The sequence below is a fragment of the Heloderma suspectum genome, chromosome 3, assembly GCF_057233095.1.
Source record: "Heloderma suspectum isolate Gila_16-S chromosome 3, 16-S_ref, whole genome shotgun sequence".
In the NCBI taxonomy this organism is placed as follows: domain Eukaryota; kingdom Metazoa; phylum Chordata; class Lepidosauria; order Squamata; family Helodermatidae; genus Heloderma; species Heloderma suspectum.
This window is the reverse complement of record NC_139460.1, coordinates 213405988-213427829: the sequence shown is the minus strand read 5'-3', so window position 1 is coordinate 213427829 and position 21842 is coordinate 213405988. Positions and strand designations below refer to the sequence as shown.

At 42.8% G+C, this 21842-nt stretch overlaps 2 protein-coding genes across 2 annotated transcripts in view; both read right to left on the bottom strand.

Moving 5' to 3' along the window:
* The window catches only part of LOC146350724 (prosaposin-like), a 63026-nt gene extending 49944 nt beyond the window's left edge, over positions 1-13082 (bottom strand). The window contains exons 1-2 of the mRNA XM_084845513.1: positions 10517-13082; positions 6654-6762 (exon numbers count right to left, since the gene is read on the bottom strand). Of these exons, the coding sequence (XP_084701639.1) occupies positions 6654-6762; positions 10517-10657 (250 nt within the window). The 5' untranslated portion in view covers positions 10658-13082. The remainder of the gene's footprint in view (positions 1-6653; positions 6763-10516) is intronic.
* Positions 13083-13173: 91 nt separating this feature from the next.
* PSAP (prosaposin) overlaps positions 13174-21842 on the bottom strand; it is a 30542-nt gene continuing 21873 nt past the window's right edge. The window contains exons 12-14 of the mRNA XM_084845514.1: positions 16359-16439; positions 13841-13948; positions 13174-13639 (exon numbers count right to left, since the gene is read on the bottom strand). Of these exons, the coding sequence (XP_084701640.1) occupies positions 13604-13639; positions 13841-13948; positions 16359-16439 (225 nt within the window). The 3' untranslated portion in view covers positions 13174-13603. The remainder of the gene's footprint in view (positions 13640-13840; positions 13949-16358; positions 16440-21842) is intronic.

The window sequence follows — 21842 nt, the reverse complement described above, 5'->3', positions numbered from 1 at the left end:
GAGTCCCATGGGCAGAGTCCTACCTGCAGGTAGTCTGGATCCAACCCCCTATCTATGGCATTTGATCTATAGCAGGCTGTTGCACACCACAAGTCACTCACCATCCTATTTTATTCACAGAGTGACAAAATGGGTGCATGCCTAATGTATGAAGCGGGGGCAGGGAGGAAGCAGGAGTGAATGAGTACAGAAGAAAGCTTATCTTCCTCTTCCCATTCCTCATCCTCCCCTAAAATTATGCTGCTGAGTGATACGACAATATACTTCACCATCGTGTTTCTCCAGTGACTTGTAAGGAACTTGATTTCATATGGTGGAAGCTGTTCAGTACGTATTTTTTAAAAAGAGGAACAACAGCCAGTAGCCATTACCAGCTGATTTCAGTGAGTCCTGTGTGCCCTGGAAACAGCTTCCTGCAATCTGCCCCATGTTTAAAGAAGTATCCTTTCTTAAGTTGAAATAGAACTTGTAGCCTCCTTTATCTAAACTGCTCATGCTTACGGAGGGCAGCATTGTCAGACAATAGGAGTTTAAGCACAGGAATTCCAAAGCCCAGGGATGGGCATTTTCTGTATGAATCTACATATACACTATAGAACAAGGAATCGAAACTCAGTAATTTGGGTACTTGAGTATCTAGTTTTTGAGAAGTATCTATCATCATGACTAGGGGAGCAGACTGGAAGATGCTAACAGTGCCTGTTGCAGGATCAGAAGCTGAGTGAGAAGCAGACAGGACTGCCAGCAATCACTAGATGGGGTCCATGCCCCCACTCATGGTTATTGGGCAGTCCTGCCCGCCTTGGCTTCTACTGTCCTGAGCCAACACCTGCAACCTCCGACTTTCTTTGACTTCCATGCTTTTCCAGTCTATACACCATTTAACTCTACTGTACATGTCAGACAGGTGCATGCTGCATGTTATAGCTTGCACAACCTTACTGCAGAATCTAGCTCCCCTTAGCACAGGATACAGTCACCATTGCGCTCTGGAAGAGATCAGAGCCATAATGACGACCACGATAAGACATAGCTATGGCAAACAGGGCTAAGTGGGGAGAAGCAAGGATGTTTCTCTAGGGACAGAAGTAGGGACAAATGTACACACTGCCCCCACCCTGGATAATTTGATGCTGCTGCGAAACTCTCCTGTACTACTTGCTTTCTTTTCCAAGTAACCTTTCCCCTACTCAAGTGGAACGCACTACCCTCTGAAGTGGGATCTCTGAAGTACAAGTATGTCTTTACCTCAAGATTCCTAATCTGTAAAAAGAGAAGTACTAACAACCTTCTTCAGAATGAATGTGAGGATTAAGTATAGTAGAACGCTGCACAATAGTACTGAAGCCATAATGGTTAATAACATTAAAGGTAGTAGATTCTAATTGTTGCCTATGGGGAAGTTCACCCATGCACCCAACTCTCCTTCCACCACCACACCTCCAAGGCTGTTATGGGAAATCCCTGCACTAGCACCCCTCAAAATGAAGGCAAGCATGGCGGTTCATTTTCAAATGCATGCTTGTGATTGCTGTGCATTTCGTCCAACATTTTGCTTCCCTCAGAGGCCAGCTGGATGTCTCGAGACAGCCCCAAACCTATTAAGAATGCTGTTCTCCTATTGTGGCTTCCCAGCAACTAGTACTCAGTGGCAAAGGTACTATTAACCCATCATGGCTAGTAGCCATTGATAGATCCTGTTCTCCATGAATCTGTTTAACCCACAGTCGGGTCAGTGGCCCTCACCACATCTTGTAGCAGAAAATTCCATAAGGCAGGAGTGTTGAGCCTCAGGGCCCCCGCCCCCTCCTCTTCTCCTGGTCCCACCCAATTAACCTGATCATTTGGTGGATTGTCAACCTTCGTGCATTCCCCCCTCTCCTAAGGCTTACTTACTGGCGGTAAGAGCTTTAAAGTAAAATACGCCGGTATTTTCAGCCCCACCCCTTTTGCCCACCACCGGAATGTGGCCTGACAGGTTCTCAGAAATAGAATTTGGCCCTCAATCTGAAAGAGGTTTGACATCCCTGCCATAAGGTATGCATGATGCTATTCTCTAGTGAACTCCTTCAACAGGATTTATGCTATTGAGTTATAATGAGGTGTAAGGAATTTTGTGGAAGGTCTTGAACCCTACATGACTTTAGTTTGAGAATCAGATGACCCATAGGAAAAGGCAAATAGACCAGCATTTTTGGAGCTATTCCCAAGTTAAGAGCCTACTGCCAGCTACTAAATCACTTATTGTTGCTGCTTCCTCTCCAGAGATTTAGCAGTTTTCAGGATTTGTATTTTTCTGCCCTGTCTTAGGCCTCAGCTAGTTTTGAGTATTTCCCTTCTACAGTCCTAATGAGGCTTCTATCAGGTAGGTTTTTCTCCCCTTCCAGCTTTAAATATTGAAACAAGCAAGTACAGGGCAGTTACTGATGTATGTCCACTGCTTATACTTACATATATAAAATGAAATGGTGTTATGGAACCAAAGTAGTCCTGTGCCAAAAATGTCTCCCACATTTTTTCCCAAACATTCTCATTCACTTTGATAGAAAAGAAATTGCTTTCGAAAAGAAATTCAAAGGAGAAGAAATTTCGGAGAAATTCTCATGGGTTGGGTTTGGGGTTCTTGCTTACTTATGGTAATGGAGCTTCATTTACTTAGGAGATGGCTGAGGAGTATGCATGAGTGTCCTGTGTCATTGTACAATAATCCCTGTTGCAGCCTGTAGCCTCCCTGGCTTCCCACACTTCATCTAAAGCCATCGTGAGGAAGACATCATGAGGCAATTCCTCCCATAGGGCTTTTTCAGTTCAGAAAGTGCAGGTGGCCTAGGAGGCTGCAGAGCAATAGAAAGATGTATAATAGAGAGAGAAAACCCACACAGAACCCTCAACCACCTCGCAGTGATTAGGCAAGCTCAAAAATACCACCAAAAGAAATTCAAAGTTCTACCTCAGAAAAGTGGAAGCCTCAACACAGCTGATACTGTTGCCACCTACAGAAGCAGTGCAGTAAATCAAAACCCCTTCGGAAAAAAGAAATAAGCTGTGCTACAACCTCTGCCAAGAGTGAACCCTATCTGTGAGAAACTGTTGGAGAATTTCTCCTCCCCTAGAAGTTCGGTGAAACTGTCCCCCCAATTTCTCTACCCACAAATAGGCTGGAGAATTTTGAGAGGTCATTTGTGCACAGCTCTAAACCAAACAGCACTACCACAGGGGGGCTGCTACATGCTACTGAAGCAACACTTCAGTCGTGAGAGCTCTATAGAGCTGATCCATGAAACACTCCATTTTTAAACTTAGGAAGAATATTTTGTGAAGAGACTTACCATCTCGTGTAACAGCCCCCCCCCAAATAACTCCCCAATAGTATAACACACAGCTCTACCTCCCCACAGCCCAAGTAGGTCTTACCTAGCTGCCAATGCCTTAAACTGGACATAAAGACGGAACTTGGATCCTCACTTCCAAAACATGTGCAATATTTTGTAGTAACAGGTTTTTAAGCCAGTTATGGAATATTGTTGGAGGGGTGTGTGCGTCCGCTCTGCTTACATGTTTGTGGTCAACCTGTTTTTATATTATGCATAATACTATATATTTAAGGTGTTTAGTCTTTGTAAACTGCCCAGAGAGCTTTGGTTATTGGGTGGTATAAAAATGTAATAAATGAAATATTACCAGTGTGCACGCATGTGTGCGCGCGCATACGTGGAGGGGCAGGGGGGCTCATGCAGTCGTCACCAGAAAAAAAAAAAAGAATTCTGATGATTCCAGAAATGTAGTGATTTTTTATATACAGCAATTATGGTGGGAGAAAAGAACAATCCCTGAAAATATGGGCTTTTAAGAAGGGGGTTTCCACGGACTGAGACTAGCGTGTGGTCAAAGTGCTAGATGTCCTGATGACATTTTGCTTACATGCCACTGCTGTCACCCTTATTTGGCACTGTCAGTGCTTCTAGTGCACTTCTGATTATACCAGTTTCTCCCCTCATCTTTTGATCTTGCCAGGTTTAGTACTGTATTCAACTGAATAGTGCTGAGCTCCTGGGGGCAGGGATGAGTCGCATTCAGCTTGCAAGCAATATGTCTGGTTATGGTGCAATGGTGTGGGAGTTGGGGTGTGCCCGCTGTAGTTCAGAGTATCCCAGAAATGACTATGCTACACACACACACACACACACACACACACACACTTACTTCCTACAGACCTTCCTTAAGGCAAGGCAAGCATGAAAAACTGCTCATTACAATGTTCTGCCTACGCTCAGTAGAAAAGGGTGGCAGTAGCACATAAGCATAGGGAAGCATTCAACAGCTATCGCAAGTGGCTTTTTCACAGCAAGAATAAAGTTGAACTGCCATGCCATTATGGAAGGCGTTAAGATCAGAGAAGGTTTTGAAGCTCTCGAGCCTAGCCTTCCAGATTTGTTACGCTACAGATTTCACGGCCATTGGCCTCTGGCTGGAAATGACTCACACAGACAAGTCAACATGGTTGTAGGACAACTATATGTTCACACTGCCTGCTGAAGGAAATACCAATGCAGCACTAATGTGACACTAACAAGAGCTAGAGACACTTTTATTATAGGCAATTCCCCATTTGGGATTGTGTGTGGGGTCCCCTCAGAGAAGGGCTTGATGTAAAGAGGCAATGGGGAACCTCCGGCCCATGGGCCAAACTCGGCCCATGGAGATTCTCAATCTGGCCTGCAGAGGAACCTCCGCTCCGACTCTCTCCCAGGCTCATCATCCCTGTCCACTTTTACATTTCTCTGTACAGAGAGGCACAGAGCTCCATGCCTCTCTCTTCACAGAGAAAGGCACTCAGATGGTGCTTGGAGGAGTTCCTCCAACCGCTGGCTGTGTCCCTTCCCTTTGCATGGCGCTCACCGTCCCAATTGAGACAGTGCACTGTGTGCGCAAGAGGTGCTCAGCTCAGCTGGCACTTGGAGAAACTGCACCATGCTTCTCTCTGCATAGAGCCAGGAAAAATAAGCAAGACCACACACCCTTGTTATCAGTGGTGTGTGATCTCAATCCAGCCCCTGGACATCCCCATACACGCCGATGGCACCAATACAATAAAGGGAAATCAGGTCTCATTTTGAGTTAACTCCGCAACTGTGCCAGATGTTGCTAAAGCCACACACATTTTTCTATTATGTGCTGCCTTATCATCCAAGGTAACTGATGTACAAGTCCTGCCTTGAAGTGAAGACGCCTTGTAACTCTGAAAACAGGTCTAACAAGAATGGATACGCTCACGAAGAGAAAGATGTTTCCCAGACTTCAATCCGCACATGCCTTAAAGTCACGAGTGTGAGACAATTACTTGCTCTGCTATAATAAAAACAGCCCCCCTCCTAAGTAAAAGGAAAATGTAAGACTATATAGGGATTGAACTACAGGAAAGGTAGGCAAACGTTTAAGGCCACGGGCACATTTTGCAACTTGAGAAACTGTCCTGGGCACTACCACAAAATGGCTGCCATGGGAGGCATAGTAGCCAGCCCCAAAGACTAAGTATAAGATGGATGCAGGGACTTAATGTGAGTCCCAACACATTGAACAACTCATTTGGACCCACAGTTTTCAGCACCAACAAAAACCTATTTCACAGTAATCTCAGCTGCCAGTAAGAACATGTCTTAATTTCTTTTAAAAATTAAAATTTCTTTTAAAATTTATTTCCTTTCCTTGGTGGGTGCCAAGATGTCCCTCTCAACTACAAGAAGTAAGATGTGGCTAAAACAGTAGCTTCAAGAAGAGTATCTAAACAAGGTCCTTATTCTGATGGAAGTCACGAACCATGTATCAGAATCAGGTATATATTAGTAGAGTAGACAGATGTGTGTGTGCTTCAATACATCAGGCGAAATATTGATGTTGACCCTTCAGAAGGATGATTTAAGTGTTTACCTAGATTAAAATAAGGGTGGGGAACTGCTGGCCCATGGGGTGGACCTGGCCTCCAACCTGCCCTCCCTTGCTCACCTCCAGCATCAGTGAGGCTCCCCCTCGCAAAGGCTCCTGTTCACGGTTGAGAGCCTTTTCCATTAAGTTTCACTGCTGCATATGGGGAGAGGGTGGAGAGCATTGCTGGGTCTGGCCCCACTCACTGCTGGTAAATGGCCCCCAATATAAGAAGTTCCCCACCTAACCTAGAAGTTTGATATACTAGCTCAATCTGGAGGCCATTGCACACCATGGAACATAATCATAGAAACTTTATACATAATTCTGTCAGTCTTGAGAAACAATTTGAGTAAACAAAGGACATTCTATGATGTAGTATTCAGAAAGCTGAGCCTATTCATCGAAGCAAGCCAAGCAGCTGCGTTACTTCTAGAACCTGGATACTCTTGTGCGCACAGGAGCGGCAGCTAAGGTTAGCATTTCAAGACACTTTAATTGATCCCACCACCACCCACCCACCATTTGTTTTACAAAACCTTCTCTATTCAAGTATGCATCAAACAAGACACCCTTCTTTCTCGGCAAGGTGAGGTAATGTTACTAATTTCTACCCATTCATCATCACATTTCACAGGTCAATGCAAGTGTTCGTTCTACCCCCTCTCCTATTAAGCAGCACAAGTGCTCTACACTCTGTCTCACAAGGCAAAGAAGTCCCCTGCCCTTACCTTGGTAGGAAGCCAAATAGAGTACAATCAGCAGCACCAAACCTTTCCATAAGCCCTCCATGTTCTTGATGTTAATGAAACCTTCTGTGATGAGGAGAGAAGGTGCCTCCTGTATATAATGAGCAATCCCCAAGTCAGGCAACAGGATGGAGAGAACACCCACACTGCAGAAGTTTCACAAGTACCATTGGCCACACCCAGCCTCAGGTTAATGTAATTAATGCACATAATTTGTAAGAACAAGAGCACTCCCAGGTGAGAGGCAATTCCAGTTTTTACAGAATAGCCTAGTCCCTGCCAGCTCAGAGAATGTGGCTTCCCTTATGTTGCCTGCTGTGGATGAGAACCGAGGAAAGGGATTTGAAGTCAGTGAGGCTGCACACCTCTGTGCATTTCTCCCTCACACATAATCCAAGCTTGTAACTGTGCTATGCTGTGGGTCTCTACTAGTATCACTTTAAAATCAGTCTGTTCTTAGGTACAGTAGGTATGGGGACCATTTTTGCCCTAGATGCTCCACCTCCCCCCAAGGGCTGCACTGGGCAGGGGGAGAATATACATTTTTAAAATTGCTGGTTTGCTGCCAAAATTCAGCAGCAGACCACTGCATAGTACTCAGTATTTATTTGCAACATTTGTATACTGCTCCACACAGCAGTCCATAGGGGCAGGCAACCTGTGGCCCTCCAGATGTTTTGGCCTACAACTCCCATCAGGCCCAGCCAACACAGGCAATGGTGAAGGATCAGGGGAGCTGTAGGCCAAAACATCTGGAGGGCCACAAGTTGCCCACGCCTGCCATAGAGTGCCATTTTTTTCTATCCCCCCCCCCATGTGCATCAAGGGCCAACTGTGGCCTGCAGGCCAGATGTTGCCCACCCATGCCCTATGGTATTTTTTATGCCCTCTAAGTAAATGCTCCATTAAGAAGGCAAGAGCCAACTAGTCCAGCATTCTGTTCCAACAGTAGCCAACCAGATGCCTATGGGAATCCCACAAGCAGAACATGAGGGCAATGTTCTCATGTTCCTCAACATCTAGTATACAGAGGCATACTGTCTCTGATACTGGAGGCAATATATAGCCACCGTGACTAGCACCGATAGCCTCATCTTTCATGAATTTGTCTAACCCCTTTAAAGCCATCCAAATTGGTGGCCATTGCTACACTGGGTGGTAGCAAATTCCAGTTTAACTACGTGCAGTATGAAGTGCTTCCTTTATCTGTCCTGAATCTCCCACCATTTATCTTCATCAGATGACCCCAAGTTCTAGTATTATTTTCTCCATACAATGTATAATTTATACACCTCCATCATGCTCCCCTTTTTAAAGCTAAATAAACTCAAAACATTGTAACCTTTCCTTATAGAATTGCTCCAGCCCCTTAATAATTTTGGTTGCCCATCGCTGCATCTTTTCCAGCTTGGCAGTATCTTTTTTAAGGTGTGGTAACTAGAACCACACACAATATTTGAAGTGTAGTCACACCCAAGATTTGTATAAAGACATTACAATATTGATAGTTTTGTTTTCAATTCCTTTCCCAATGATCCCCAACATAGAATTTGCCTTTTTCAACACAGAGGGTTGTTGCACAGAGGGTTACTTTTTTATTGAGCTCTCCACTGCAACCCCAAGATCCCTTTCCTGTTTAGGCACTGCCAGCTCATGCACTATCAACGTCAAGTTCCGATGTTTTGCCCTAATGTGCATCACTTTACATTTGCTTATATTAAACCACATTTGCCATTATAATGCCCAACCTTCAGAGATATCCTTTTGGAGCAATTTCCTGCCTTTTCATACTTGTTGACACTCTTGAGAGATCCAAAAAGTTAGTGATACAGGACTTACCTTTGCAGAAGCCATAATGATTCTTAAGACTTGTCTATATGCTTGATCATTTTATCTTTAATGATGGTTTCCACCAATTTACAGATGTTAAGCTAACTGGCCTAAATTTCCCTATATCTCTTTCTAATAACTGGCATTATCTTCTAGTACAAAGACCAGTCTTAGGGGCATATTTGTTAGATCAGCAATTTTGCATTTGAGTTATTTAAGAACCCCCACAGATGGATACCATCTGATTTATCAATAAGGTCTAAAACCTCATCTCTTGGCACCACTACTTGCCTCAGCTCCTCAGATTCCCTTCTGGAAAATATCAGTTCAGGTGTGGTTATCTGCACAATTATTTCAGCTTCTCTGCAATCTCACTATCCTATTTGGATTTCTTTACTCCCTTGACATTCATCTGACCAACCAGTTCCATTCAGTGGTCCAACTGCTTCCCTAGTTGGTTTTCTGCTTCGGTGGTATTTAAATATTTCATTGTTGGTCTTAATATTGTTAGTTATATGCTCATCAACATCCTTTTTTGCATCCTGTACTGTCTGCTGGCATTTCTTTTATGCAAGTTTGTGTTTTGTTTTCCCTATTTGGGCAAGACTTCCATTTTCTGAAGGAAGCCTTTTCTCTAATAGCTTCCTTAACACTGCTTCTAAACTATGCTAGTGACCTCTTGAATTTGGTGGTACCTTCCTGGTCTGCGGTATACAATCTAGCTGAGCTTGTATTATTGTGGTTTTGAGTAGCCCCCCAACATTCTTGAAAAAATTAACCTCTTTGACTTTACCATTCAATTTCCTTTTTTCCAAACCCTTCACGTAGGAGAAGTGTCCTCTTTTCTTAAAAAAAAAAAAAAAAATCATAGAATCACAGAATCATAGAATAGTAGGGTTGGAAGGGGCCTACAAGGCCATCGAGTCCAACCCCCTGCTCAATGCAGGAATCCAAGTCAGAGCATCCCTGACAAATGGCTGTCCAGCCTCGTCTTGAAGGCCTCCAGTGTGGGAGAGCCCACCACCTCCCCAGGTAATTGGTTCCATTGCCGTATTGCTCTGACACTCAGGAAGTTTTTCCTGATGTTCAGTCGGAATCTGGCTTCCTGTAACTTGAGCCCATTATTCCGTGTCCTGCACTCTGGGATAATCAAGAAGAGATCCTGGCCTTCTTCTCTGTGACAACCTTTCAAGTACTTGAAGAGCGCTATCATATCTCCCCTCAGTCTTCTCTTCTCAAGGCTAAACATGCCCAGTTCTTTCAGTCTCTCTTCATAGGGCTTTGTTTCCAGTCCCCTGATCATCTTTGTTGCCTTCCTTTGAACCCTCTCCAGCTTGTCTGCATCCTTCTTAAAGTGTGGTGCCCAGAACTGGACACAGTACTCCAGATGAGGCCTAACCAGTGCAAATGACTGTATTGGACTTCCTTGGAAATAGTTCTTATGGCAGCAGGAAAAAGACATGTGGTAAAGCGACCCTCTGCAGGCCACCGGCTTATGGCCCCCTGCAACATTCTCCCCCCACCCCTCGCACAACCCCCTAGGAACCAATAGCTCTAGTAGTTGCTATGGAAAAAGGGGAAAAGGCTCCCACTATGACCCTTTGGATTGGCTCAGAAAGTTATTCAAATTCTTCCAGTATTTTGTGAATAATTCAAATGTCAAGTAAATCTGGGGGGAACTTGTGAAGGCTCACTTATCTCTAATGCAAAACAGGTCACAGGCCAAAAACTAGGAAGTTAAGCTTGTAAACCCCCCCAACACACACACACACACCACAACCAAACTTTGGGGGCAAGTTGTGCTATTTTAACACCGAATCCTTGATTTTTCTTTTTTAGGATGTAGTCCTGAAAGTAACTTATATCCACACTGACAATGGAAAATCGACACTTATCACAGAAGACTGACATGTACTGTTCATAGAGGAGCGAAGGACAATTTTCTTGTTATGTCAAGCCACCATCAAGTTTGGAAACTAAAATTTCAGTTGCAACTTAATAACCCAGACACTTGCCTGTCTCTTAAAGAGCTCCAACGTAGAGAGAATGTGAAGCGGTAGCACCCCCATCACCTGCAATACTAGTTGACCCTTTGTACTGTCCACCTTGTCACAACAGGCACGACTGAAGGGTTGATAAAGGGAATGTTGGAGCATTAGGGCATGAGATAGCACTACCTACTTCTTAAGGCTCCAAACTATGAGTGTCTCCAGATAGATTGTTCGTAGCACTACCAATCAAAATGCATTGTGCAGCTGTTCTGTCTTTTCCTCCTTAACAGATTTTTTTGTGTTAAGAAAAAAGACAGAGAAAGCTGTGGGAAAAACACAAGAAAGTTACAAGTGGGAGATAATGTCCATGAAATTGAATGAGGCAGACAGACTGCACAACAAAAGCCTGATCTGGAAGGAACTTTAGGCAAGAGGCTCCAAGCAAGCCAGCTGTTATTATAATACTCCAAACGTTACACTGGGCAAAGTATTACAGTTTTGTTGAGAGAGAAATGCACATGAGTGGTACAGCCCACCCCATATACACCGGGGGGGGGGGGGGTTGGAGACAAGTATGAGCAGTATTTAGAACCATAGACAAATGAGGTCTGAATTCAAGACAAGGTCGATACTTAACCCTTTAGCACCTACAACACTGTATAGGAGCTGCAGGCAATGTACATTACACATTCGATTGTCTAACAAGTTGTTCCAACAGTGTTTTATTTAGGCTACTCTAGAAACTTGCAATAGGAGACTCTACAGTGCACAGGTTACCAGTACTTAAAACCTGCATTTGTCACCTCATTAGCTCCCAAGTTACATTTTTTAAAGAAGGCACACAGCTGACAAATTTAATTCCACCTTTATTGTTGAATTACAGAAGCTTTAGTCCAAAAAAAAAAAAAAATCAAAGAGAATGGTTTGTTAAAGCAATTGCTTCTTTAACCCAGTTCATACCTAGAAGGTACAAAGTTTTATGCCACGAGAACACCACATTTAGAATGCTAGTATACACACACGAGAAGATCCCAGTTCCAAACCTTTGTCCAAAATACTCACTTCCTGTAAGCAAGAAACTGAACTCTGCATACAGCTAAAATGTTTAGCCAAAAGAAGGAATAGCATCTAGAATGAAGGTCTGACTGTACTACGCAGTCCAGCAAATGCCTTGACAACCTCTAGAGGAAAAGAGTCCACCGCTAATGAGAGGCAAATGTTCACCTTATATCAGTGCAGATTTAAGCAGATGTGACTGTTAACATCTGCAGTAAGGTAAAAAGGAAACACAGCAGTTGCTTTGTATCATATATTGACTTCCGAGTAGCAAGAACTTAAGAGCCAAGTAGCAGACATACAAATCAGCTTCACAGAATCATGTCAATGCCCTCAAATGCATGTAGGATGCATAAAATGAAGCTCCATGAAGATCATTGCTATAGCTTACTTGAACCAATAATTACGTTTGCGGCCACTAAACGGAGTGCAGCTATCTAATTACTGCTATTCTACACCAATAGTTTTACTAAACTTCTGTGTGTCTAACTTTAACATGCCGAGATAGTAAACCTCTTCATGGTTTTATTTGTTACTTGTAGCTATCCATATTTTGAACAAATTGTTTAGACAGCTATACATTCTGATCAAGGAATGGATCATTTTCAGCCCTTAACCAAGGACTGTTCTACACCTTTCAAGTCTGTATGCTCACAGGAAATTTTGGAAGATGTGTTATATATAAGCCACTAGTGGACACATTAAGTGGCATGGTCCACTATCTAAGCCTTATATTAGTGGCACTGCCTATAGAGACCATGGGCTACAGAGCCAATACCCAACACATACAACACAACAAAACTGCCCTTAAGCAAATGTCATGATGCATACTATCACATGATATCCTGCTTCTAAGCATTCCAACTTACCCCTAGCATTATCCAGGATAATGTCTAGTCATGCAAATAACTACAGTCTATGACAGAAGCACTGCAGAAGGATGGATCGCAACATTAGGAAATGCCAGAAACTGACTATTCTGAAACCCAACTAAAAAAATTGACTTTTGACAACCATACCACCAACATTACTTTTCCCAAGCTTCTTTCTATTAGACTTTTGCAGAAACTCTTACCAAAAAGGTGTGATAAATCATTAGTTATACCGTTAGCAAGGGAAAATAGCTACATGCATCATAGTTGTCAGTCACAACACACCAGATACACCATTTGATTTCCCAGTTTAATAATGGCAATGTATTGTTTTGTTCTTTCAAGAAGCGACCAAAGTCATTTAAGAAGAATGGGTTGCATAAATCCTAAACTCTAAGTGTCTAAAGCATAGCAACTAGTACTGTCTGTATAACAGGAGTCAAATGAAGTCTCAGTACTTGCTACACGGGCCACCCACCACCTAGTTCAAGAGAATGTAACTCAGTATATATACTAACAAATTCCATGATGGCTTCAGGACTTTTAGCCTTAGTTATGGAAGCCTGATGGGCATATTAACATCACCTCTTTGGAAGATTCCTATGGAAGAAAAGGAATGAGTATTTGTGCAGCTCAGTCCCAAATTCTTAAATTTTACAATTATTTTAACAAATCCTTAGCATTACAGATGCTTAGTTTGTAAGAATTTAACTCAAGGGGTTCTTCTACCAATTAACTGTTCACATGGGGGCATCTTTTCAACAACTGTTTTAATTAAGAGTACTCACAGACACAGATTAGAACAAGTTAGTCACCAGCAAGAGCGCCTTTCAAAATTAATCCAGACACAGTAGCAGTGTCCTTAATTTACTTACATATACTTATATAAGAACTCCTTCTCAGAGGCACTCAGGCGAACTGACCACCACTGATGATTTACTGCGTATTCATATGTACCATAAGGAACTAAAACTAGAGTTAGAAATATCTTTAACTCAACACTGTGGATTCTTCCAGAGTAGTAGCACTGCTACTGAACAATTCTTAAAAAGAGTGGAGATGGAAAGAGCAGAGCCGAGTGGAAATCAGGGTACCAAGATTTAGCTCCTGCTAGCCTAACCCTTGCCTCTTTGTTTTCTTCAAGAATGAAAAAAAAAAGAGTTGGTCAAAGTCGGCAATTCTTCTAGTTCCACACATGACGCCTGCAGTGTTCAACAGCCTAGGAGAGAGATGGAAGACAAAGTCAGAATGAACTTGGTTCCCACCAAGATTCCACTTGGTTCCCACAAAATGACCAGAAGCTTTATTACATATTACAGGGAAGACGATGGCTGTCAGAAACACTGGGCTGTCAGAAACACTGGGCTTTCTATAGGACTACATGAGCTTTCATAAGTACACAGAAAACTCATTTACTCACATTGCACTGAGATGCAGTTTCCATGTTCTTACACCAATAGCCAGGTCCCTGGACACATACTTCTGTCCCCAGAAGAGGCTGTGTGGATGCCACACAAACTCCAAGTTTCTGTAACATGAAAAGGGACAATAATTGCAGTTACTACTTCATTGCGATAAAAATCTGGATTAGTCCCTCTGGCCTTTATTGCTTCCCCAGAGGTTGAGAGAGGTACCAAAGAAAAACCATTATGTGTTTTTCAAGCTGGCTTAAGAGTTCTGTCTTGTTTAAAACACACTTTTGACCAAGTACGGACAATTCAATAACCCATGGTTCTAGCTCCCAACCACTCATCCACTTCTGCTTTGAAACCAAGAACAAACCATGGGTTCAACTTCTCCCTCATCAACCTAGAGTTCCAGGATCATATATCATGGATACGGGAAGTATGTATTAACCAATTAAGCACAATGAAAAAACAAAACAGAGCAAAGACTTCACTATTAGAGAGGGAAATTAGATCCTTAACAGAGGAATATAGGAGTACGGGAACAACTAGGATTAGGTGACTATTGGATAATAAACGTGCAGAACTACAGAATCTAGATATTAATAAAACAGTGGTGGGGATGCTGTATACTAGACAACGATTTTATTAATTTGATGGCAAAGGTTCACAGTTATTAGCTAACTAATACACAGTTATTAGCATTAGTGGAATGGAAGAAAATGGGAGAAACTTAATCTTTCACTTTTCAGTCGAACAGCAACTATTAAGATGATAGTCCTTCCTAAGTTAACGTATTTGTTTTATGTATTACCCCGGAACGTCAATATAAGACATTGCGAATTTGGCAGAGTAGATTAGAGCAATTTATATTTAAAAGTTGGAAACCACAAACAGCCAAAGTTCTTAGATATAGGCAATATACAGCAGGAGGATGGGGTATCTCTAATCTAATATTATATTATGAATCTTATCAGTTATGTCACCTCCTGTCTTGGTTATCAACAGATATTAATAATCATTTGGTACAGGTGGAGAGAACAATGTTACCATCACAGATAGTGGATTCATTTTTATATATTAAAAATGAACTTAAGAGAATATGTGTGAGTGAAACCTCTACACTGAGAGCAATTTTACAGGTATGGAAAGGGAAGAAAGAAAAATTACTACTAGGGATATCCCCTATGACTCCCTTACATTGTCATCCAGCCTTCTGTTCTGAGGTCAAACCTATGGATATACTAGCCTTCAAACAGAAGGGACTTTATAGGTTGAATGAATGTTATTTAAATGCCCTGCCCCTCCCCAGAGTTCTGGAGGACTCATCTGAAGGAGGTTGGAATAACTTAGGTTAGCATGGTATCAAGTATGTTCATCAGAAGAGAGGATATCAAACAACAGGCCCCAAGACATTTAACACCATTTGAATCTATACTCAACTCCTAGGCAAGGGGGAGAAAGGCCTGGTGTCACTTAGCACTCTGTAAATAATTGGTTTAGATATGGGTTCAACTAACAGTCTAAAACGAATGTGGGAACAGGATTGGGAAATAGAAATAGGAGATGTATAGGAATACAATGTTGGAAAAATTCCCATTTAAATCAGGATCTATCAATATGAGAGAACAAGCTTTGACGGTTCTTCAAAAATGGTATATGGCTCCTGTTAGTTTAGCTCATATTCATCAGGAACTGTCAAGACTGCTGGAGGGGATGCAAAGAACCAGGATCAACCCAGCATATGTGGTGGTCCTGTGTAAAAGTGGCAAAGTTTTGGACTGCAGTCTTTGGTGAAATTGATAAGCTATCTGGACAGCAATTGGAGAGAAAACCAGTGTTAGCACTCTTAGGAGTGTTTTCGGGAAATAGAAATTGTTCCTTTAGGCCACTGGCTGGATTTTTGTTGGTGGCAGCTAGACTGGTTATTGTTCAATTTTGGAAGGACTTAAGAGTCTCATTGGACACTTGGTGGGCCCGGGTTTGGAAAATTGCCTTAACAGAAAAGCTAACAAGTAAGTTAGGAATGGCAAAAGGAAACAAGATGCATAATAAACTGATACCAATCCATAGTAAACGTATGTTGGCAATACTCAGCTTCATGAAACTCTGCCTGTAGCATATTGGCTTCTCTGGTTTATGTGAACAATGTATTCTATATTTTTCTGCCTTAACCTATTATAATTTTTGATATGCTTTGACTATCGCATGTAAGGGGGTGGGGAAATAAATACATCATTTTATTTTTAAATGAACCAGACACAGGGCATTCTTTAGCAAAGCTGAAATGGGCAAGTGGTCAGGAGCTACCATTCTTTCTTGAGCCCCTCTGTTCAGAAAAACGAAGATAGTCGCATGGCACTTTAAAATGAAGTGTTATGGTGCCAAGTTTTCACTTGCCAGTGCTGGTCCATATAAAGCCCTGAGCTGACATGCTAGATTTCTAACGCTTAACCGCAAAGCCAATTTTTACATAAAGGACTCTGCATTAGGGTGTATTCTATGAACAGTTATTCTAGCTGTGGTACTTACAGTACATACAAAACCAGGATCCATCATTTCTGCCAACAGCTCCACAACTACTGGCTCATACTGCTCCACAAACTGAACACACTGTTTAAAAAAGAAAAAAGATTATGAGACAGGATCCCTTGCCAGTTGATCGTAGGACTCAAAAAAGATATGACAGCACAGAACAAGGGTCACTTTTTTTTTACATTGGGCAGTATCCAACGGGGTGCTTCCAGCCCTGCTGCTTCCCTTCTGCCCCACTGCTTTCTTCCGTAAGTGATAGGTCCCACTGCTTCCATTGTGTGAGCGGGACCCACTGCATATTCAACCGAGATTTAGTGCTTCCTAGAGGAGGCCTTATGTGAGCTCTGCTGACCTGCCCCATTCCAGAAACTAGCATTTCCATTCATTTCAGGTTGCCCCCGGAAGTGCTAAATTGCTGTTGTGCAAGAAGAGGCGGCTGCTTCTGGAATAGAAGCAGAGGGGCAGAAGAGAAGTGGCGGGCAGATAAGCACCCGTTGGATACTGCACATTGAGTGCTATCCAGCTGAAGTTGAAATGCTCAAATTGCATTTCTTTTAATGGAAGGTTTTGACATGTGGTACGCAATCTGGTGCCCTCCAGATATTTTGGACTAGACCCCAAAGATTCCCGACCACTGCCCATACTGACAGGGGCAGATAGGAGTCGAAACATCTGGAAGGTTGGGGAAAGCTAGCATAGGCTCCCAGATATTAAGCCATTAAAATACAGTTTTAAAAAAACCAATAGACCCCCACACATTACACACATGGCTTATAAATTCAGAAGAGCTTCAGCCCCACGCACTCCATGAAAACGTGTTTAAGACGAAATACTTTCAAGGATTACCAAAGAATGGTTTATGCTACCTATACCAAAACAGATTTACACAACTCTGGTATTGGAAAAGACAAATATTTTGTATGACACTCCTCTTTTCCCATTCTAGATGTACAATTCCCACAGAACCTTGCACTAAGCATACCCCACCATCTCATGGTTTCTTTGAAATAACTGAATAGCCATAGATCTGGTATGCTACTGACACATTTTTAGGACAAATGTAGACCTAGTTTGCACAATCAAAACAAGCCACTGTGGATTATTTCAGTCACAGTGGCTTGTGTTACTCCCTGGTGTGGGCTAGACACCATTTCCCTAATTACCTGCCAAGACATGGCTTGTTGTGTTGTCTGAACCCGGGCAGCACTTGTTTAAAGAAAACAACCCTCAAGTAACCCATTGCCTGTTGTTGGGTTATTTGTGGGTTTGGGTTATTTGTGGGTTGTTTCCCCCTCTCAAACAAGCCATACCACCCAGGTTCAGATGACACAACAAGGCGGGTAATTAAGCCAATGGTGCCTGGCATGTGTCGACAATTTAAACAAGCAACCATGGTTTATTTAAGCCACGTTGGCTTGTTTGATCATGAGAACTGGCCCGCTGAGTCAGTGTTCAGATATTGGTCAGGTTTGCATGATCAGCGGGGGAAACCCATCCTCACCTGTGCCTCCCATTTGCTTAGTTACCTGCACCACAGGTTGCCATGTCATATGAACCCAGCGTCCAGCATGGGTAGCTTCTAACCCACCCTACGACGCATAGCTTGTAGTAGGGGTTGTGGAGTGGGTTAGACGCCACCCCCACCGCGCGGTGGGTTTGGATCGCACAGCAACCTGCAAAGGTAATTAAGCAAATGCTCGGCCCACGAATGGCACATGCAGGGTGAACAATCCATACCACATGGTTTCCGCCTGCGATCATGCGAACCCAGCCAGTGACTGGGTTCACACAATACACCAACCCATTGCGGGGGTTTGTCTGGAACAATCCACAATGGGTTAATGTGTCGTCCAAACCCAGACAGCTTGCTGTGGGGTGGATTAATTTTTTGAAACAAAACATGGCAAAACGGCTTGTTCTAGGGGTTGTTTTACCCACAATGGGCTGGCATGTCATCCAAACCAGGGACACCCAAACATTCCAACGTTGTGGAATGCGGAAAGTGAGTCACTGGGCAAGAGCGGCAAAACCCTCTGCTACTCTTCACAATTGCAGCCAAGCTGCCTCAAGTCTTCCTCACCAGCAGCTGCCCCTCTGATGGTGCCCAAATGGCACTTTAGAGGCTCTATCACTGGTTCCTTGCCTTTTTTTTTTCTTTTTCTTTTTTTAAATCCATGTTCCGGCCATTTGTGCAAATTGACTTTTTCTTTTGTCAGTCTTTCACTATAGCGGGATAGCACTATAGCACCATGAAGAAATATAAAAAAAGCAGTAAGTAGGATCATGCATGGCAGAACCCACCTTGTCTTGTCTGCCTGTCCCGCTCCCGCCCCGCTCCGATCACTACCAGTTTTCAGTCACCAGCTTTTTTTCTTCCTTAATTTTTTGTTGTTGGTCTTTCACAATAGCTCTACAGTGGAATAGCATCATGAAGATTTTTTTTTTAAAGGGGGGGGAAGCTGCCAAAGAGAGCAGGGATGAAACTGATGAAGATACTGATAGAATGGAGAAAGTAGTAAAAACATCAAGTACCAGTAGTACAATGTGGCGGAAGCAAAGAGGAACATGATGTTCCTGGCAGCTGTCAGTCACTCCATCGGAATAGCATTATAGCACCATGAAGAAATTTAAACTTTAAAAATGGGAAAATCACTTCACATTACCAACTTCGCAAGGTGATACCCAGGATTTAAAGGGTGGACCTGACCCCAAGTGGTTTTGTCCTTGTAGTCCACACCTCCCCGAGTCAGCATGCCCTCTTTTTCATAGAAAAGTGCCCTCCCCACTTTTACTCTGCTATTTCAAAAGACAGACAAAAAAATTGGAAAACAAGCTGGTGACTGAAAAGGGGTAGCGATCAGAGCAGGGAGGGGGTCAGGACAGGTAGACAAGATGGGCTCTGCCACACAGGACCCTGGGATACTGGGTGGAGGACCGAACTGGGAGGGGGGAAACAAGACACGGCAAGCCCAATAGTCTGTCAGATGCACAAACCACGCACTTTGGGTTGTTTGAGGAACAACTCACGCTGCATAGCTTATCATCCATGATGGGTTAGTATGGCAGGTGAACACGCCTAGTAGCTGTACTGCTAAAATATGCACCAAAGTTATTTCTATTTTCAACCCCCAACTGTTTGCTTCCATCAACTGCTACATTTTGAAAGTATCAGAGCAAGAGATCAGAGATCCAATAGTCCAGTAAAAATGAGGTTGAACTTTAACAAAATTAATTGGCAGATCAGATTAGCATAAGAAACAACGTACTAAAAACTGCAATGTTCAGCTTGATGCAAAACTGATTGCTACTTATGATTATTGGAAATGACTGAAAAGTGAGCGATGTGACATTAGTAACCTCTCTGCTTCTATGGGGTAAAATGGTCCTTTTGTTGTCATAGTAAATTAGCTTTCAAATATTCTTCTGATCAATGCTTTGTTTGGACAAAATAAACAGTTAAGCATGGTGTCCCCAAGCCAATAGCAGTCAATGTGGGTAAAGATAAATCAGTAGGGGGTGGGCACCCCACAATAAGCTTTGGGCCAGAACAAGTGTTGGGCTGGATGCAATTCTATGCCATCTCACAAGACATGCTTCTGGAGATGTGGGTGTCCAATTTCAGGCAGCCTAAAGCTTATTGTAGGGTGCACCTCACCGATTCCTTATTCATATCTACATACACTGGCTGTTATTAGAATGGGAAGCCATGCTTGATAGTGTCTTGTGCCATCATTGGGTCATTTCCTGTTTGGTTGGAATATGGCCAGGTACCCTTCTCAGAAACTAAGAAGAGGCCACAACTACCTGCGCAGTTTTCAAAAGCCCCATGAAAGTGGCCTGCCATGCCCAAAGTGGTTGCCCCCTATCTGCCCTGTATTAAGGCTAGCCTGACAACCGAGGATGGAAAAAACCTCATTTTGCATAAAACTAGACATTGGAAGTTTTAGTATGTTGCGTCTTATGCTAGCCTGATAGCTGTCTTGAAAAAATATTTAGAGTTTGCGTATGTTTGCTATCTTTACTGGCCTACAAGATGATAAATCTATAATGAACAGGGAGAACTTTGGAACAGTGGAGCTTTCTATCCATGCCCAGAATGACATTGTTTGGGCTTTCCTTCTTATAAAGCCAAGGATCACTCAATTAGGTGACAAGACATCACCCCTGGGAAAAGACTTCTGCTACTCATTTACAGAGTTCAAGGTTTGAAACAAATAAATGGGGCATGGGTAAGAGCATATACCGTGTTTCAAACGTGCCTCATTACATTCAAATGCACATGAACATATGAGCCTCTGGCATGCATGGAAAACATGTGAAGTGCATTTGAATGTGATGGGGTGCATGTGGAAACACTCTATAGAGTTAGAGATTTTACCCGACATAATATCTGTTTTTGGTCCAGTAGCTCCCATCAGAACACCCTCCCAACAGACAGGACAGATACTGCTACTGCCTGTATACTTCTGGAATACAAGCAGCAGCTGATTTCTAGCCAGTTGCAATAAGCTATGGATATAGCACCTTGTCTATACTTAAAGGGTATAAGGAATGTGGAGAAAGTGTTTGCCTTTCTGCTGAACATCGTAGTGATTACATTGTTTGGCTGTTGTGTGGGCTGCAGAGAGCGGAGTGCTTCTCACAACATTCCTGTTGCCTATGCTTTCCCCCCCACTACCTGCTCACCAAGATGCTGTGCTCCCAATGCCAGAACAGCATACATATTTCACATTGGGGTGGGGAGAAGAAAGAGGATGAAAGTCCTGATTCACATATTACAGAACAGCATGGAGGACAGTAACCATAAGTCACTCGAATTTCATGCCACATTTCACATCTGATGTTCTCTCCAATGTCCTATACAGGGAAAGGTTTTTCCCCTGAAATGTACTGCTATTGAAACCTATTCATACGGAAATAGATGCAATGTAGGTCAGAGGTATGTGGATGTTTACAAAGCTGTTCTTGTTAAGTGTACATAACAAAGAAGTACAGTAGAGGGGGCAGGTGTTGGTCCAGTTGCCTGCTTTGGCTTCAGGCTCTTAACTACAGTGTTTTCCAACCCAGAAAGTGGAGAACTATCCCATCCAATGTTTTAAACTGTCAGGCTACCTTTTGCCCTAGAGCACTCAAGGTAGCTTACAAATACAGAAATATTCAAAATATTCCAAGAAGCCATACATATTTTAGAAAATCTGTTTCCTTTAAGGTTCATCCAACTTGCTAGACTTGTAAAGAACTATTTGGGAAGCAGACACATACCTCGTCTCTCATATACGGAAATGCTCCCATAAAAATGTCTAACCCATTTGCAGTGTGCTTAGTCTCATTTCTTGGATTCCATCCTCTTCTACTAAGACCTGCGTGGTCAGTGATCTCATTAGCATCTCACTCCAATTAACCATCAGCCTACTGGTGACTTGATAGGATTAAATAGTCAGCTCCTGCTCACACAGGGAAGAAGTACAGCAAGGAGAAAAG